Raw genomic sequence first — 18,471 nt, forward strand, 5'->3', positions numbered from 1 at the left:
TCAGTATAAAGATTCTATTATTAAAGCTTATGGGTTAAAGCCATGGGCTACCACTAGATTACTTACATGTATGCCTACTTGATAATTTAATAGAGAGACCAAATAATTTTTTCTGCTCTTCCAAAAAAAATGTCGTTTCAAATAGTCATCTGTCTTATAAAAACAAAGGAAAAAACACTTCAAGACACAGAATCAGTTGCTCCATGACAAGCCACGAAGGAAATATTAAACTATATTTATTGACATGTTTAAATCCAGCTATTTACAAGTTATAATAATGAGCAAGAAAAATATTCCACACTAGCACAGTTCAAGAACCCAACACTTTTTGTACACACTGGCGCTTCAAGAGCCAGTTATGTATGTTGCTCACTTGTACATGAAATAGCAATAGCCCTGTCTCAGGTGTATTTTGGCACAGTGATAAATCAACAGATTTGAGCTGATTTTTTTTTCCATTTATTTTCCACAAGTTACATACAGATTACTTTACATTACTGCTGACATTACCCAAACCATAAATTAAAAGAAAAATGATGTTGTCATTTTAAAGAGACTGACTTTTGCATTCTGCTCCAAGATAGTGGTATATTTAAGAGAGAGGAACTTACACATATTCAACATTAAGGATGCATGTACGCGTTTTAAGCATTACTGAAATAATACTAAAATTATTGGTTAAAATAATCATATAATACCTGGTAGCAGAACAGCAAGGATTATGCTACCTTTGTTGGTAATCTGACTGCCAGATTGTATAAAACAGTAAAATAAATCTACATTTTACTGTAAATCATTGCAGGACTACTATGGATTTTAAAAGTAAAAGCTTCCTTCAAAAGTAAAATGCCAATCAAATGAAACTGTTACATTTGATCAAGGGAACAGAATGGGAAGTCTGAAAAATGAAGAGTTTCAAGAGGTGGGAAACATGCCAGGTTATATGCAGTTTCAAAGGGCCTAAAACCTCCACTGGAGCATCAAACTATATGAGTGTTCAAAGGAGAGTTTGATAACATAAATACAAGGAATGGGAAAATAGAATCAGCACTTCAAATATCTCAGAACATCAAGGAACTCCAACAGAAGTCTCCGATTATGGGCTTCATTTTGGTTACTTAGATTTAATAGGTTTGATGATGTCAGACAAACATTGACATGTTAGTGACCGGACTACAAAACAGATCAATGAAAAGACTTCAGACCTCATTCTGTTGAGTGAGGTCTTCTGACACACTGTTGAACTCAGTGGCCCGAGTGCTCATCCCCAGATACTGCTTCAGGAACTCACTGAAACGTTTTTGGTTGTTCCACTTGCGGGCTGACTTCCGAATACCAACAAAGCCCCCATACCTCTTCTGGTAGGATCTTCCTGGAGACATGAGTCTCCTGTGGCCGTGCCTCCCTTTTACAAAGCCACCAAACCTTTTGGAGATTAGCGCTGCATCTCCCTGCCCTGCTGCCACATCAGGGTCTCCTCCTTCCTGACCTTCCTCCTCCTCTGCATACTCATCCTCCAGGGACATCGCATTCTGGGAATTATAGGCAGTGTTGAGGTGATTTCCCTTCCCACCCAGATCCCTCTCCTCTGCATCAAGTCCATGGGTCACATGATCAACCCTCTGTAGTGCAATAGGAAGAAACAAATGTCCATTCATCTGCTCGTCCTCCCCAGGAAACAGAGCCTCCACCTCCTCCTGAGATCGTTTCCACACTGAACCACTTGGGGACAAGATTGGTGACAGCAGTGCTTCACGACAGAGGTCCCATGAGGAGGATGGGGAAACGCTGCTTTCGCACTCAATGAAACACACCTGACAAAGACAAAGACAGGAGATAATCTTAATTTCCCAGCTCCCAACAGAGGAGATCTTTGTAACAGACAAAAGTTTGCACATAAGGTAATCTCTCAGATAAAAACACCAAAATAAATAATGCTGCTGCATTTAAAAAAAATGATAAATAGAAGCATGCACATCACTAAATTCGTATTTGTTTTGATGGTAATGTAATATCAACCAAAGATGAATTACAGTGAAGACTGAAGGCATTCTCACAGTATTCTTGGCTGACAGTCACACACTTACATCATTTTACCAGTTTCCACTTGATATCTGAGTTTACTGATGCTGATTCCCAGACATACAACTGACAACACAGCTGAAGTCCACAAAATGAAAGGACAAGGTTTATGACCAGATCTGTTTATTTTTGGCAGAGCTGTTTATATCATCTCTTAACAAATATTAAAATGAATCATAGTCATTGGTTTGCGCCATACAAAACCATACACCTACTCATGCTGACACGCTAATGACACTGACTAACATAGACTATTTGATTACTAAATTGATACATTTTGGATGAAGCTGTGTCTCTCCCATTATGGCTCCTGAGAAATCCATGACACACAAAATTAGGAAATATAACTATTACATACAACTGAGAAACTGGAAAATGCAATCATTGTTAGATGATTGGGTAATCTGAGTCCTGAACACGTCTATGCATTAAAAGCGTAGACATTTACACATGTGCTGCAGTATTAAAGCACCTGATCTGCTAGGGCTGCTTGAGTGGAAAGTCCTTAACTTGAAAAATGCCAAAATCAATAAGACAAAAGGACATTGATTAGATTTCTGCCCTTGTTATCACCTCTTTCTTCCACTTCAGCTGTTCAGTGGGCATTTGTGATATGTCTACATGTCTGCCTGCCTGCCTGCCTGCCTGCCTGGGTGTCTGTCTCTCAAAGAACACTGACATACACTAATTTCGAAGATACTACATGTCAACTACTACATGTCAAGCACTAATGCTAACCTCAGCCCAAACCCTAAGCCTTAAATCACATCTTCACCGTTAAATAGGGAACCTGTTTTTCATCACCGAAGATGACATGTGTTGATGCAGTATGGATGCGGATCCATTCTGTAACTGGTATGCTGGTTTGTGTTACTGGACTGCATCTGTCAAAATAAGATTGAGGATTCGAACATGTGATGCATGAAATACTGAGGTGCTTGGAGGGCTGCAAGATTTCCAAGTGAAATTGAAAGAAATTGAACATTTAAATTAGCAAAGGAGTAAAAGGTGGTCAGCATAGCTTTAAATAACAATTTGTCTTTAAGCACTAGGCTCACTTGAGGTCCCTTTAAATACCACACCTGAGCTAAGTACCTAACACTAACAGTTTAAAAGGTTATGTTTTAAGCCATGTGGACTTGAATGTCTTCTAGTGTGCTCCCTGCCAAAATTGACTTAGAAGCAGACATGCCATTAAGTAGAGAAAAACAACCACCAGGCATAAACACGAAGAGAAACATACATCTATCCCCAGGAATCAATTAGCCACAACAAATTAAAACTCAAATGCCAAAAGGGTAGTTTGTTGAGTCAGTCAGTGAGGGAGCTGTTGAGAGGATGAGATAAATACAGGGAGGTGGAGTGAGGAGTTTCCACTTTATATTCACTAAATGAAAATAATACAAGTGAAGAGATTTATTTAGCGCTATATGTTAGCTGATTTATTAATGTGAGAGAAGACCAGTTTTGCCTTCATGACATATCTGCTGTGCATTATTATGTTATTAATATTTCATAGCTGATGTGTAGCAAAACTGAGCTTCATAGTAGTTTCATAATAAGATATTGTTGAAAAATTATTATGCATAATACCATCAACTACTGATTATATGGTTGATGGCAAATAATTAATAATTATTGATGTGAAAGTGAAGAATAGCAGCTACCTTTTAACTGCTCCCAGTTGACTCTTCTGTTGCCTTCACCTTTGTGACTATGGGTCACTCTCATAACCACAAGCGTGTGTGTGTGTTGATGTGTGTTGATGTGTGTTGAGCCCTTACCATGGTGTTAAAACTGAGCTGTTTGGGCAGGATGTTGTTGCAAGACAAGCAGTCAGCCTGGCAGTCACTCTGTCCAGGATCACAGAGACAGAGCAGAAGCAGAGCCACCACAGTCTTCATGGTCCCACCTTCTGTTGCACAACAGGACAGAGGAAAGGCAAGTGTTCAGTCCAACACTTTGATACTGAACTAACTACATCTCGGGTAACTTACATTCTGTAGTGTTTGGTGAGTGTGTAATTTTCAAACACTATCTGTCTTTGCAGAATAGCAGAGTAATATACTTCTATGTAATATAATATCAAATTGCTATGAAAAGTAGTTTCAGCTAAATGTGCAGTGATTAAGTCCGTATCTTCTGATATGTCATGGTTTGCCTTATTTTCTTGACACCAATAATAATTTCTGCGAGCCAAATAAAAATTGAAGAAAGGGACAAGGAAACAAATCCCTGCTGAAATCATAACTGTATGTCTATCAACGAAGTTTTGTTTATTTGTGGTGTCCTGCTACATTACCTATCAGGGTATCCAAAATCAAGCATGCAGTGTAGTCTTTAAAAAGCACTTTGTGCTTGTTAAGCCCACAATGTCATTTTCAATTAGCAGCATATTGTGTAGGCAGTATGAACACATGTTTTAAGCTAATGTGACAAGCTTGTTACAGAGTCCTTACTGTAACAGTTAGGGAGCAACATTGTCATAAATTTGGACTCGTGTTTCTGGCCACGAGGCAAATGTAATTGTAATATTCTGTCTCATTTAGCTCTGTTTTTTGTTTCAATAGTAGTTTTTTTTTTCTTACAAAGTCCTTGGGGAAATATAGCTCTGAAATTTCCCTCTAACTTCAGGTGCTAACTGTGTCTCTCTGACGCAGATATTGTACAAAGTATCCAACACATTTTTACAGGGTTTTCTATGGAAATATCTGCTATAGTTGATAATAGTATAATAAGAGAAGTTAGCATGAGACAAAGCTGTTTATTACTGTCATATTTTATCAATTAGATTGAGTTTTAGGTTGGGTTTTTTTTACTTTCAAATATATTTTTGATGAGACCTTGGACTGAGCTTGCCAAGCTCATTATTCTAAATTCAGCTAAATACATTGACAAAAACCTCAGTAGGCAGTTGATGAGGGATGAGGGAGCACTGACTGCATCCCTCAGTCAATCTGCCTTCACCTCTGCCCATCCCCGAAAAAGTACAGGAGAAGTGGTTTTGTTTAGTTGAACAAGTTAGCCTGCCTCACTGACTCACTGACTCTTTAAGTTAGGATGTGTAGTTCCCATCATAGCTCTAAAATACCAGTCAATATAAAGCAATAGAGCTGAAGTAGCAGACAGATTTATGCACCTTTTCTTGCAGTCCCACACATTTCACTTGGTCTGTTCTATATTACAATCTGTGTTCTTTCTAATAGTGACACTTCTTTCTATGTATTATATCAATAATAATGTTGGTATTTCTTCTCAGTTTGGCATTATGGTAATGACAGTATTGATTTTTGAGCTGGAACTGATCATATTTGGATGAGAGGATAGTTATCTCCTGTAAGGACTGAAAGGTGCATTCACAGACTGCATGGATGCATTACATTTGACAATTAGTTTTAAAATAAACATTCAAGAATTACTAGAATATCCTTGATGTCCTTGACCACACCACTACTGTTCTATCAACTGAGGTTAAGCCAGCCATTTGTGCAATTAGTGTCATTATGTCACACAAACATATAGCTACTATTCAATCATTAGTGTGCTAAATACTTTCGATTAATATCACAGTAATAATACATAGAACTGAAAGTCACTTTTAATGCAAATTATTTTTTAAATAACATTTTAATTATTACTGACACTAATAGCTTGAACTGATACTAATAGCACAGTGGCACGGTGATTAGCACTATTGCCTCACAGCAAGAAGATCCTGAGTTCAATTTCACCATCAGGGGTCTTTCTGTGTGGAGTTTGCATGTTCTCCCTGTGTTTGCGTGGGTTCACCCCAGGCACTCCAGTTAGTTAGCAGTTAGTGGGGTTGGGTTAATTGGAAATAGGGGTGAATGTGAGCACAATTACTTGTCTTTGTCTATGTGTTAGCCCTGCGACAGACTGGCGACCTGTCCAGGGTGTACCCTGCCTCTCGCCCTAAGCCAGCTGGGATAGGCTCCAGCACCCCCGGGACCCCGAAAAAGGATAAGCGAATGGATGGCTGTTTTAAACTTTTACTAGCTTCTCATCAATGTGTGATTTGCACTAAATACTGTGTAGGGCAGACAAGAGTTCAAGAGGAAAAACAGCACATCCACATGGAAAAAAAAGGAATACTGAATGAGTGTAAGCGATAAATGAAACAGCATACAGACAGGGACAAAAACAAAATAAAACAGTTTGACCTTATTTTGGTAGGAAGAGTCTGGCAAGTCTGACGTCAGAAACACAATTACGGTTTTCGTCTCATTAAACAAACTCGTTAACTCCTTTAATTGATGCCTCAATAATGCCTCCGGCAACAAACTGAGTCATTGTTTCTTGATGACAAACAAATTTGAACTCATATGCACAAAACAGTGGAACACACACACTTACACGGCACACAAGCATATGTCCACACTGTATCTGTACTTCAATACATTAAAACAGACAGTACTAAAATGCAACTTTAACGGCTGGTTTAAATTATCTATTAAAACAGCTTAAAAAAAATTTAGAACTAATTTGTCTTCAGTGAAAAACTTTTTTAATATCTTAGAAATCTGGAATTTATTCAGGGTAATTAAAAAACGATAGAAATGTAATTGCAGTACAGTTCAGTCCAGTCTCTGACAACTCATGAAAAACAATAGCTCTGCAAAATTAATCAGCCTTCTCGTGTGCAAACAATAAAAGTGTGTGTCAAGTCTTTAATCTGATGGGAAAGAGGGTGGGTTTGCCAGTGAAGGACAAAAGAACATCACAGCTGTTTTAGGCAGGAATGTAAGACAGATGGCACTGGATTTAGACAAACAGCTTGTGCGCATTCATGTGGCCACAATACATCTCGTTCTCCATCCTCCTGTCACTGAATCTGTCCCTGCTTGTTTTCCAAGAGCAAGAGGATAATGTGCAAAGATGGCCACATTTCTCTACTGAGATGTGGTCAGAAGAGGAAAACACAGGTGAGCCACATATCCTTAATTTAGCAGTGAGTGAAGATAATTAAAGACGTACTCTTTGTTAGATAAACTGGTTTTATCTAATTACTTGGTTTTATCTCAGTTATCTCATTTATTCAGCCATTTGCATGGCAGCAACTCAGTGCATTTAGGCATGTAGACATGATCGGTGCAACCTGTTGAAGTTCAAACTGATCATCAGAAAGGGAAAGTAAAGTGATCTTGAACGTGGCATGGTTGTTGGTTTATTTCCCAAGTGTTTGATCTACTGACATTTGACACAGCTATCTCTGGGGTTTACAGAGAATGGTCAGGAAAGAAAACCTATCCAGTGAGCAGCGGTTCTCTGGACAAAAAGGCTTTGTTGATGCCAGAGGCCAGTGCAAGAACATCTCAGAGTGTGTCCAACTTGAAGCAGATGAGCTACAGCAGAAGACCACACAGAACTGACATCCTATCATATAGGAACAAGAAACTGTGGCTGCAAGTGACATGACCTCACCAAATCTGTACAATAGAAAATTCTTAAAAGGTTCTGATGAGTCTCGATTTCTGTTGTGGTATTCAGATGGCAGGGTCATAGTTTTGTATAAACAACATGAAGGTATGGATACATCCTGCCAACTGCTGGCGGTGGTGTAACGGTGTGGCGGATATGTTCTTACCTCAAACAGGTAAAAAGCTTTCTTCATCTTTCAACATCTAGCCTCTGTTTTAGGAATACAAATGCATGTCCTTCTGTATGCTGGATTTGAAATTATGTTTTATTTGCTTGTAAAATGGTTGCATTCAGACAAATCCATCTTCTCTACCACACAGATTAATGTTACGAGATGGAATAATTTAAATAAGAAAACAGTGAGCTTTTACCTTTAAACAAATCACATCTGGTTAAATCATGTTCATCAGGGTGAAATCATGCTGCTGCTTTTTGAGCTGAGCCTTTACTATCTCAGTTTTAATATTTTAGTATACTATACCGCTATACTACTACTAAACATTAGTAGTTATGCTTGCACCAAATGACTGCATTGCTTTTCAAGCCAATTTTCCATGTTTTAATTAAGGATTAATATTACTGTAATTTTATTTTATTTATGAATCACAACTTTCTGATTTTGTTAAATTGAAAGTCAGAGGGTGAGCTTCCAGCCGTCCATGCCTCAGTCTATTTTATTCCACTTACCGTATTCTAGGTTGGGCAATGGTGGTAACAGGCTAAGTAAATATCCTTCAACCAGAAGGACCTAGAAACCATTTTCCAGGTCCTTCTGGATGATTCTCACACATTCAGTCTAGATTAGATACATAATCCCTCCAGTGAGTTTTTGGCCTGCCCCGGTGCCTCTTCTGGGCTCTAGATAGACAAGATTTTTTTCAGTTTGACATGCCTGGAAAACTTCCAAAGGCATTCAGAAGGCATTCTGATGAGAAGCCTGAATCAGATCAATTGGATCCTTAGCAGCAGCTTTACTTTAGGCTCTAGATGTCTCAGCTCCTCACCATACTGTATCTCTCAGGCTGAGTCAAGTCACACTAAAGGAAACTCCTTTTGCCCATTTAAATCTGCCACTTCATTCGTTTGGTCACTTCTTAGAGCCTATGACCACAGTTGAGGGTTTAAACATAGATCGATCAATTTAATGTTTTTATCACAATTTCCAGTTACTGGTAGAATATTTCACTTTAGACTGACTGACCAACAGAACAGTCGCAGAGTTATACATCTATACATTACTACTTCAACTAAGTCAAACGTTTTGGAAAGGTTTAAAAGCTTTTTGTTCAGATGATTCCCTCTTTCACAAGTTTCAGACAAAATAAGGCAACTGGCTAACCCTGTCAGAATAATATGATAAGTATTCTTAATTTTGTAAAAATTCAAATATGCTTGGGCAGCTGTCATTGGAGATGTAACGAGCAACCAGTGCTACACTTTAGGGAACAGATGACTATCCTATCTGGGCTAACTCTCTCACTGGCAAAGAACTAAGGCCCGATTTGCTATCCAGAATATACCAGAAGAGAACGAATACAGCCTGATAGCACTCACTGAGGATATTGGAGTACAGATATGTGTGCAAACAGAGGAGCCCTGAAGGTAGTGTTTATCTATATTTGACGTCTTTTCTAAATTGTTCAAAGCTCTGTAAAAATGAAGCACAGTGTGGATTTATTCTCAAGTCTGCCATGTTCTCTTGAGTGCCTGTAAGACTCAATTATTCTGCTTTTAATTAACTGATTAACCACTAAATAAACCAGTTAATTAAGTCATTACTGTGCTGAGGCGCTACTGATGGATGTCTGCAGTCAAAATGAATAAGTCCAGCCCCCCGATGAAAGGAAATGCATTTCTCATTAGTGTCCAAACCTGTTATTTCTCACTGATTCTCAAATTGTGGGTCATAAAGTCAATGAAGGTTGGGGTGTGGCGAGCTAGGAGTAATATGAAGTGAAGCTAAAACATTTTTAAGAGGAAATAAACACTGAATGGTTGTTTCAGCAACCTCTATGTGATTAAAAATGTAATGGTATGCATTTTCTTTCATTTTCTATAATAAAAAAATATATTTTGACACAGGAACATAAGTTTGTACTTTGAAAATATGTGTGTACATTTATTTAACTCTATAATCTTCAGAATCTTCTAAATTACATCAAGGAAACTAGAAATAAGTGCTGTTAAGGTTAAAGAAGGTTAAAGAAAGGCTTATATTCCAGTCTAATTTCTGGTCTTGTCATCCAGCCACATACACCTCACTATAAGGACAGCCCTCAGAAATTCTCAAACTATCTCACATCGTATTATCGACTGTTTCCACCAGTGTTTCTCCCCATTATTGCCATTTTCTCATCAAGAATAGGAAATAAAAAATAAATTACTCCCAGCCTGAAGTACGGCTTAAAGCCGGATTATTTACGCGTGGCTGATCGGGGAGCAATGTGCATCCGTCTTGGAGTGCATCTTTTTTTAAAAGCAAAGCTGCAGATTATCGGGTAACTTATGTAAAGACCACAGTATTGCCAAATTTGCGTCAGTGCACCACGTCAGGGTCTCCGCTCGGCTGTAACTTTCCTCACTTTTTGTTTCCTCTGTGATGCCAGACACACTGTAGATGTGCATATGCACAAATGGCATTACAAGGCTGTGTGAGTTTAACTGTTGTCTGCCAAATGATGATGCAATGCTGATGATATGATTGCAATGACTCTGTTGTGTGGTAATGACTGGCTCTGAGTCTCTACTACAGACAATGCTCACTTTATGAACTGATGTGACAACCACCACTTGATTTTAAACGTGAAAATTTGACTTGAGGAAGATGATGGACCATAAGTATAAAGGGGCAGCAAAATTGTATGAGTATAAAACAGATTACTATCCTCAGTGCATAGAGAGTTCGTGCAAATCCAAGTGTCACAAGCTACCTCTCTAATATAATTTTCTTAGCCTGCCTTGAATTTCCCCGTCTTATCTTTCTTTAACTTACTCTGCTACTTCACCGGTTGCTTTTATTGTAAGAAAAAAAAAAGGGAAAAAAAGCGCACAGGCGCAAAACAAAGTGGTAGTGAATAGTTTCATCATGTTTTATTATTTCATTCTACATATGTACATTTATTATATTTATGTTTATAAACAGTGTTGGTCAAGTTACTATAAAAAAGTAATCAGTAACTAATTACTGATTACTTCCTCCAAAAAGTAATCCTGTTACTTTACTGATTACTTATTTTCAAAAGTAATTAATTACTTAGTTACTTAGTTACTTTTTAAAAACACGATTTACAACCTGAATAGGTGATAAAGCGATAGATCTTTCAGCCCAATTCTACTTTTTCTACATAATCCATCATATAAAATGTAATCAAATGGAAAAGCATCTTTTTAAAACTTGTTTTATTAGTTTTAATCTTTTAACTTTATGCATCAAGCAAAAATTTAATTATATGCACCATTCTCTGACTGGAAGAAATTTGTTTAATATTTAAACCTATTTTCTGCACATTCCAGCACATAAAATATTGTTTTTGTGTGCGTTTACACTCACTCTTTCAAATAGATGCAAGTAAAACACAGCAGAAAATAAATAAAGTCAAAGACTCAGCGGTCCTTTTGCTCTATTTTCACCTGTAAAGCAGGAGTCGGGTAGGCGGAGGTTTACCCTGGTGCAGGTGTGCCGCAGCGGTCAGTGGAAGAATCCGCGAGTTTCTCTGTGAATTTCCCATTACGTTGTAGCGCACTCGGTGCTTGCTTGGAAGTTTAGGGGGGTTTTTTCGCTGTAAAAAGAAGTTTTCTTCCCACGCACAACGGACACTAATGTTTTTGTCACTTTTTATGGAATCAAACTCAAAGTAAGGTCAGTACTTCCACACTTTAAACGCTGCACGCTCATACTCTCTCCCGCACTCGATATATTATCCATTGTTGCTCTGCACACAGCTGTTTTCACGAACGTCGCACTCGCTTACGTCACTGTTATGAGACATTCTCGCAAAAGAATCACAGTTTTAGTAACGCAGTAACGCAGCGTTCCTACGGGAAAGTAACGGTAATCTAATTGCCGTTTTTGCAATAGTAATCCCTTACTTTAATCGTTACTTGAAAAAAGTAATCTGATTACAGTAACGCGTTACTGCCCATCTCTGTTTATAAATATATGAATCTTAGGCATGTAGACATAGTGAAAATAACCTGATGAATTTTAAGCTCTTGTTAAGAATGAGGAAAAAGGATTATTCTGTATGTGCTGAACTTAGAACTGCTGATCTACTGAGAAAATGGTGTGAAAAGGCAAAACTGTCCAGTGAGCAGCAATTCTCTGGGTGAAATTGCATTGATGATGTCAGAGGAGAATGGCCAGACTGCTTTGAGCTGAGATGAAGGCAATACAAACTCAAATAACTTGCCATTACAACCAAGCACAAGAGCAAAAGAGCATCTCTAAGCCCACAACACATCAAGCTTTGAAGCTGAGAGCAACAGAAGACCACAGCAGGTACCATTACTGTCAGCTGAGAAGAGGCAACTGAGGCTACAGTTCATACAGGCAAAGCTGGAGAACAGAAGACTGGAAGAATGTTAGCTGGGCTGATAAATCTCAAACTCTGCTGCAACATTTGGATTGTACGGTCAGAATTTGGAGTAAGTGTGGAACCATCCTGCCTTGTATCAGGTTCATCCCTTTACAGCCACAGTGTACCCATCTTCTGATGGCTGCTTCCAGCAGGATAACGTGCCATGTCACGAGGCTTAATTCATGGATGGATGGCTTATCACATCATCGATGTGAAGCTGCCGAATCTACAGCAACTGTGTGACACTATTATGTCAATATAGACCAAAATCTCAGAGGAATGTTGAATTTCTCCTAAGGGACAATAAAGTATATTAAAAATAGTAACTGGTGTAATATGTCACGTAAAATTTTAATGCAACGCGTGCTTAAAGCATTTTTTTTACACTCTTCTGAATCCTTAGTTATGTACAGATTATTTTATGGGCTAATTCAGCTCAGACAACTTCTTCATAAGGAGTAAAATCCTTCCAACTCTTGCAGGAGTGAGGACGAGCAATTTTAAAGAAATATTAAATAACTGGAGTGAAATCACGATGTTGGTTTTATAAGCTGATGAGTCGATTTGACAGGTAATTAAATGTTATTTAGTCTTCTGCCTGCAGCCAGAGTACATTTTCTGTCAGAAAAGAGACTGTGAGTGACAACCTGTCCCAGGCCCACTCAAAATACATTGTGCTCTTTGTTGTAATATTGATGTCTAACTGGCAAAATGGCAGTGTGGTCATTGACGTGACACGTTTCAGGAGAGCAAATAAATCTTGCACATCAATACATGATTCTTCCTTATGCCTACGAGCACTCTTATACTCCCCTGTTATCAACTCTTCTTTTCTTTTAAGACGCTGTTTCAGTGTCTTTTGTTCTTTTCACACTTTATGCTGCTATTTTTTTTCACTTGCACTGTTTTGTTTCCCACCAAAACAAGATAACATTTCTACTACAACCTCTACTTTTTCTGCATGTATGTCTCAGTATCAATGTTCCAAAAGCTATAACTCATCTGTGTGAAAAACAAGGTTTAACACTAAGTTATTTCTTTAAACTTTCTCTTTCGTGGTCAGAGGTCATGTCAGTTGCACCATTACTCATATAGTTTTGTGATTGATGCATCTGTGATTCGATAAATCTCAGATTTGAGGAAACATTTAGAAAAAGACCTCAAGTTTTGTTTTATTTGGTTTCTGGGGGGGGAGGGGGTCATGTTCCCTGTCAGTCAGACTGAGTGTGACGTAGCAGCTAAAGCCATTAACAGCAGACACGCTAAGCTAAATCAATTTCCTTTCTCAATGCATCTAATCACCTGAAGTCAATTGACGTTGTAGAGGTGACTGACACATACTTACACAGAGGTCACACCAGACTGGTTTCCCAATGATTTTTCTTGTTATTATTGCACTTTTTTCAAGTTATTACAGAGATTCACTGACAGATGACTGAAATGAACAGGTCAAGTTGTGGCTCAGACTGCACGCCCTATCACCAAATTTCCTCAGTAAATTACTAACTCCTGATTTGGAACATGGATATGCCAGACATAATTTCCCTTGAACTTAATTTACACTTTGATCTGTAAAGTCAAAGCTGTAGATCAAGTTCCTTCAAAACCAGATTTTTTCCCTCTTTCACTGCCTACCGATTTACTACAGCATGATGTCTTTCACAGTAATTTGTAGTAGTAGTTTGAAAAGTTTTAAAAATCTAAATGTTAAAATGATTTGTTAATAAGTTTAACAAATGTTTATCATTTGTTAATAATAAAAAAATTACTGTATAGTGTTTACCTGTTTATTTATTCATTTTTAATCTTTTCTTGTTCTATATTATTATGACTATGTTAATTTAATTACAAGATTAATTAAAATCTGACAGATTCAAAAGGTATAACAGGCTGCAGGAGGTGATTGAGGTGGATATGAGACATACAAAGCACTCAGCTTTCTTGTAAAAAAACATTTTTCACATCCTGCCTCCCATCACTGGCTAGTATTAGGCAACAAATATAAAAATGAATAATTTTGCCTGAGGCTTGTACGTCATGCATAATAGCATAGAAACGTATCATGTTTCAAATCTTCCCCATATCAAAATGTAGCAGCAACAGATGTAGCAGGAACTACAAGTAAATATTGCAATGCAAGATTGAATAGTAAATATATTAACAATTATTTGTTGCTTGCCAAATGCACTAATGATCAAAGCTTTGTTGTTGCCGTAATAGATATAAAAAAAAATCTAATTGCATTTATGTCTTTCTGCTCTTGCAATTTAGTTTGAGGAAGCATGCAATTTCAAGGGAGTAGGCTCATCATTTGCCACTAAGAAGGTCACATCCAGGTCTTTTAATATGTCCACGTGTTAAGACAGAGGGAAAGTATGGAGACTGTATCTAGACAGCAATAATCATGACTTCTAGTTTTTTTCTTGAGTAGATATCGAAGAAATTAAGTAACCTTAAGTAGGGTTTTCTTCCTCAACAGACTGTATCTGACATGAATCATTTCTATTTGGTGTTGAAACAGAGGGGAAAAGTGGAACACAGCAAGACGATAAGGAGAGGGGTCTGTGAAAGGATAGATAAGCATAAAAGGATGGCTGGAGATCCTGCTGTGTTAGGAACATTGCATCTTTGGATTAAGTCCACACGTTCACAGGCAGTTCAATGCTGCTGTCAGAGATGTGTACCCCGCCACTATGCCGTGTGACCTGTGATCCAGCAATCATTTCCTCATTCCATTTTCCCCTTCTACCCTAAATGAGAATGTTTTGTGAGTGTTAACGACGTGTATCCATATAGAATAGAATAGAATAGAATAGAATAGAAAAGAAAAGAATTAGAAAATAACATGTACAACAAAATTGTAGGTTCTTCACACAAACTGTGCTGGAATAAAATATATATATCTCACTATAAAAAATAATGATATTGTGGAATGTATTTAGTGATAGGAAGAGAACTGTGGATTAGAAGGGATTTACAAGCCAGGAGAAGCATTATATTTGATGCATTTGGCTGAAGGCGTGAGTTGAAAATATTTCCAATAGGGATAAGAAATGTAAGAAATTTTCTTGTCTGAATAAAAACTGAGAAATTAAACTTGCAAGACAAGCTATGTCATGAACAAAAAAGCTCAGAGCTCCGTGAGTGAGCCTTCTTTTGTCTCTTTGGATTGATTCTACAATGTTTAAGATAGCTGTCTTAGATATTTCAAACATTTTGTTTGCAATTACAGTTTGTTTTGAAATCCCATCTCTCTCACTATCTCTCATTGTCACTTTGGCAGTGTTTGTCAGGTTGTCTGCAGGTACACAATGAAATCGCCCACAAAATGAAAGGATGTTCATCACTACAAGATTATGTGTTTCACAATGGTACAACTGAGCTACAATATAAACCTCATTTTGCATACATCAGTATCTCTGAATACAAAAGCGTGTTTACCTAAAACCACCCACACCAAATCCTCAACTTCTTTTCAAAGTATTCCTCAAAATGTAAGCATTACATTTTTATAGTGTTATTTAGTGTTCATGCAGCCTCACCAAAGACATTCCTTATCTGGTTTTATTCAGTCAACGCAAAACACCTGCAACGAGACAGCTATAGGAACATCTTCTACCCTGATCTGTTGTACCCACAGGAAATTTTGCTGTGAAGTGTAAGAAAGCAGACGCTTCTTTATTATTATTTTTATTCTTTTTAATAGCACTGTCTGTAAACATATTCCTGAAGATGAATATAAACTGACACAAGACCAAGGATTAACAGTTGTTAAAAAGGTCTTTAAACAAAAGTTTACTACAGAAAATTCAATCATCAGTGTTGCCTTTGTTTAAACAATTTCTTTGAAGGTCAAAGGAAAAGTGTGCCCCAGGCTAAATATAACCTTAGGCTAATTATTAATATGAAAAAAGATATATTCAAATTTGTTATTGACTTTATAAAGATTTTTTTTAAGAGATTGAATAAATGCAGCTCTTAGTAATCAGTTTATTAAATGCCTAAAGGCACAGGAAGAATAATATTAATAAACTATGTAAGAAGGAGGCTGCTGCTATTTTAGTACTACTAATGCAAATAAATGACAGAAAAATAAGATTCATGTTTAAAATTGATTGATTAATAATTAGTTACAATGATTAATAGTAAATTAATTATTACATTTGTTAGTTAGACAACATGATTCATTAATTAAAGAAAATTAAAAACTATAATGGATGATGTATGTGTCATCAAATTGTCATTTGATAAATCTGATAAAAGATCCAACCATTTTAATCAATCCTATTAGCTTGATTCATTACTCCAGCTCTTGAACGGGGTAATAAAGAGCATTGAAGTCTGGAGCAAAACGATGGGCCAGATGTGTCCAGGTGCCTTAGATGTCAATAAAATCTATTTATATTACTTAATTGAACCTTTTAGTCTCTATATTTTATAAAGGGAGCTGAACAGCTGGTTCTGAATGACAACAACAAAACAAGCTTGAGACTTATTCACAGTTGTTGTCAGTAAAACCCTTGATTTCTGAGCCGCTACCTTTTAAAGTAGCAATGTTCATTCCAAATTACACCAGTGACTCAAAATAAGCTGAGAGCAGTCTATAAGTACTACATGAGAGCTCATACTGGTTAATGTTCATGTAATTGTTTTGGTCATAATTAACCCAAAGTATTTTTACTTTAATGAAGAATGTGGCAGAAGCTGTCATTAAAAACAACATAACCTTCAGGCAACTGCGTCAAAAAAAATCGAAAAATATTCCTCTGATGAAGGGAGTTCTGCAAAATCTTACCCTCATTAGGCAACATGAGCTCATCCAAATTACCTTTCATTACTTCAGATGAACCCAAACAACATATCCCTGCAAAGAGTCCCCTTTCATTCCTGGATCCTATCAGCTGTGAATCAGAGCTTGATGATTAATGACAAATCATGACCAGCAATTTATGACCTTTCTATCTGCTACCTGCCAATGTGCTTACAAATTAAAATGCATGTGTACTCCTCAGATGCAGCCTCTTCACGTCATGCTCTGTGTTCTGTACATAACTTTCTGCTTTTTAATCAACACTAATAGCTAACTTCTTAATCATACATATTAAGGAACATTGAGGTCTGTAGCTGCTCTTTAAGAGCAGATGCATTGACTCTATTGAACACAAAGTGTTTAACCTGAGGTACTGTGTTAACTCACACTGTCACTTACAGTTTGAGATATTTTTTATATTTTTTTTTTTCAGTGAGATTAGGCTCAAATGTCAGAAGGTAACGACACAGAAGTAATTATTACTCAGTAATTATTAAAGTAATTATCCTGGGAGACTCCAGCAGGTGTGGGATAATAAAGCTTTACTCTTAAAAAGGACTTACTGGTTTCTTCTTTCTCCTGTTTATCTTGTATTTTCTGCTAAATTTAGATTTCATTGTTATCTTTTGGGCTGTCTAAACAGGGCTTGCAATGCAACATCACTCACCCTTAAAGGAACTAAGACGAGTCAAATGAATGTAAATGTATAGTTTCTATGGGGTTTCTTCAACAATACACACAACAAACGGTTAGTGCATGACAATACTGAGAAAACTACAAAGGAAAAAATTCTTTATATAAAGGTCAGAGGTCAAGCAGTTTCTTTTCCTCCTGTACTACTCCCTCCTGCTCGCCAAGGATTCCTTACCTGTTCTGGGGCTGCCAATAGGAGGTCCCTTGGGTGAATGCAGTTTGTCAGCGTATGATTCCTTTCTTCTGTCTCAGTGTGGTGTTTCTGGCTACGTGGAGGCTGGAGGCAGCTGCTCTTATAGGGACCCACCCCTCCACTTCAACCTCCTCCTTCTGCTGTCTCTCTTTCTCTCTCACTCTCTTTCTTTCAAAAATCCCTCTTTCATTACTTAGAGAGAGAGAGGGATGGACAAGGGAGGAGGAGGCAGAAGATGGGGGAGCAAGGAGGAGTCAGGAGGTAGAAGCAGGGCTGCAAGGAGAAGACGAAGATAGACGAGAGATGGTAGATTAAAAAAAAACAAATGGACAACGTGTGTGGAAAGATGGAGAGGCAAATAAAGCTGAGAAGAAGGGAGAAAGACGTAAAGAGGAAGGACGGAAGACATATGTCTGCTGTGTTGTCATTTTCAGAAAATTGACGTCAATACATTTAAATACTAATAAAACAGAAAATACTAATACATTTAACTCAAAGATTAAAAAGATATAATATTCTTCTTTCAAAAGGTATTCTACAGTTATTTGATACTATAATTACAACTACTACTGCTTCATTAAAAAAATACATAAATAAAAAGTTAATTTCAAAAGTTTAATTGCTGGATGCTTGAGGCATCTTGTGTGACAGAGGGCTCATCCTTGGTATATGTAAAC

The 18,471-nt window shown here is 37.3% G+C and overlaps 1 protein-coding gene across 1 annotated transcript; it reads right to left on the minus strand.

The window, feature by feature from the left end:
• Nucleotides 1-219: 219 nt before the first annotated feature.
• pnoca (prepronociceptin a) lies at nucleotides 220-17,911 on the minus strand. Its single transcript, XM_026171196.2, has 3 exons — nucleotides 17,777-17,911; nucleotides 3,867-3,997; nucleotides 220-1,814 (listed from the first exon to the last, which is right to left on the minus strand). The coding sequence occupies exons 2-3, from the start codon at nucleotides 3,984-3,986 to the stop codon at nucleotides 1,200-1,202; spliced, it is 735 nt and encodes a 244-aa protein (XP_026026981.1). The 5' UTR covers nucleotides 3,987-3,997; nucleotides 17,777-17,911; the 3' UTR covers nucleotides 220-1,199.
• Between the last annotated feature and the right edge of the window lie 560 nt (nucleotides 17,912-18,471).

This window comes from Astatotilapia calliptera, chromosome 1, assembly GCF_964374335.1.
Source record: "Astatotilapia calliptera chromosome 1, fAstCal68.1, whole genome shotgun sequence".
NCBI classification, from domain to species: domain Eukaryota; kingdom Metazoa; phylum Chordata; class Actinopteri; order Cichliformes; family Cichlidae; genus Astatotilapia; species Astatotilapia calliptera.

Excerpts from the sequence above, each read along its gene's own strand:
- pnoca (XM_026171196.2), bottom strand. The coding sequence starts at position 3,986 with ATGAAGACTGTGGTGGCTCTGCTTCTGCTCTGTCTCTGTGATCCTGGA. Across the intron at positions 1,815-3,866 it reads AGCTCAGTTTTAACACCATG|GTGTGTTTCATTGAGTGCGA; the intron begins GTAAGGGCTCAA and ends TGTCTTTGTCAG.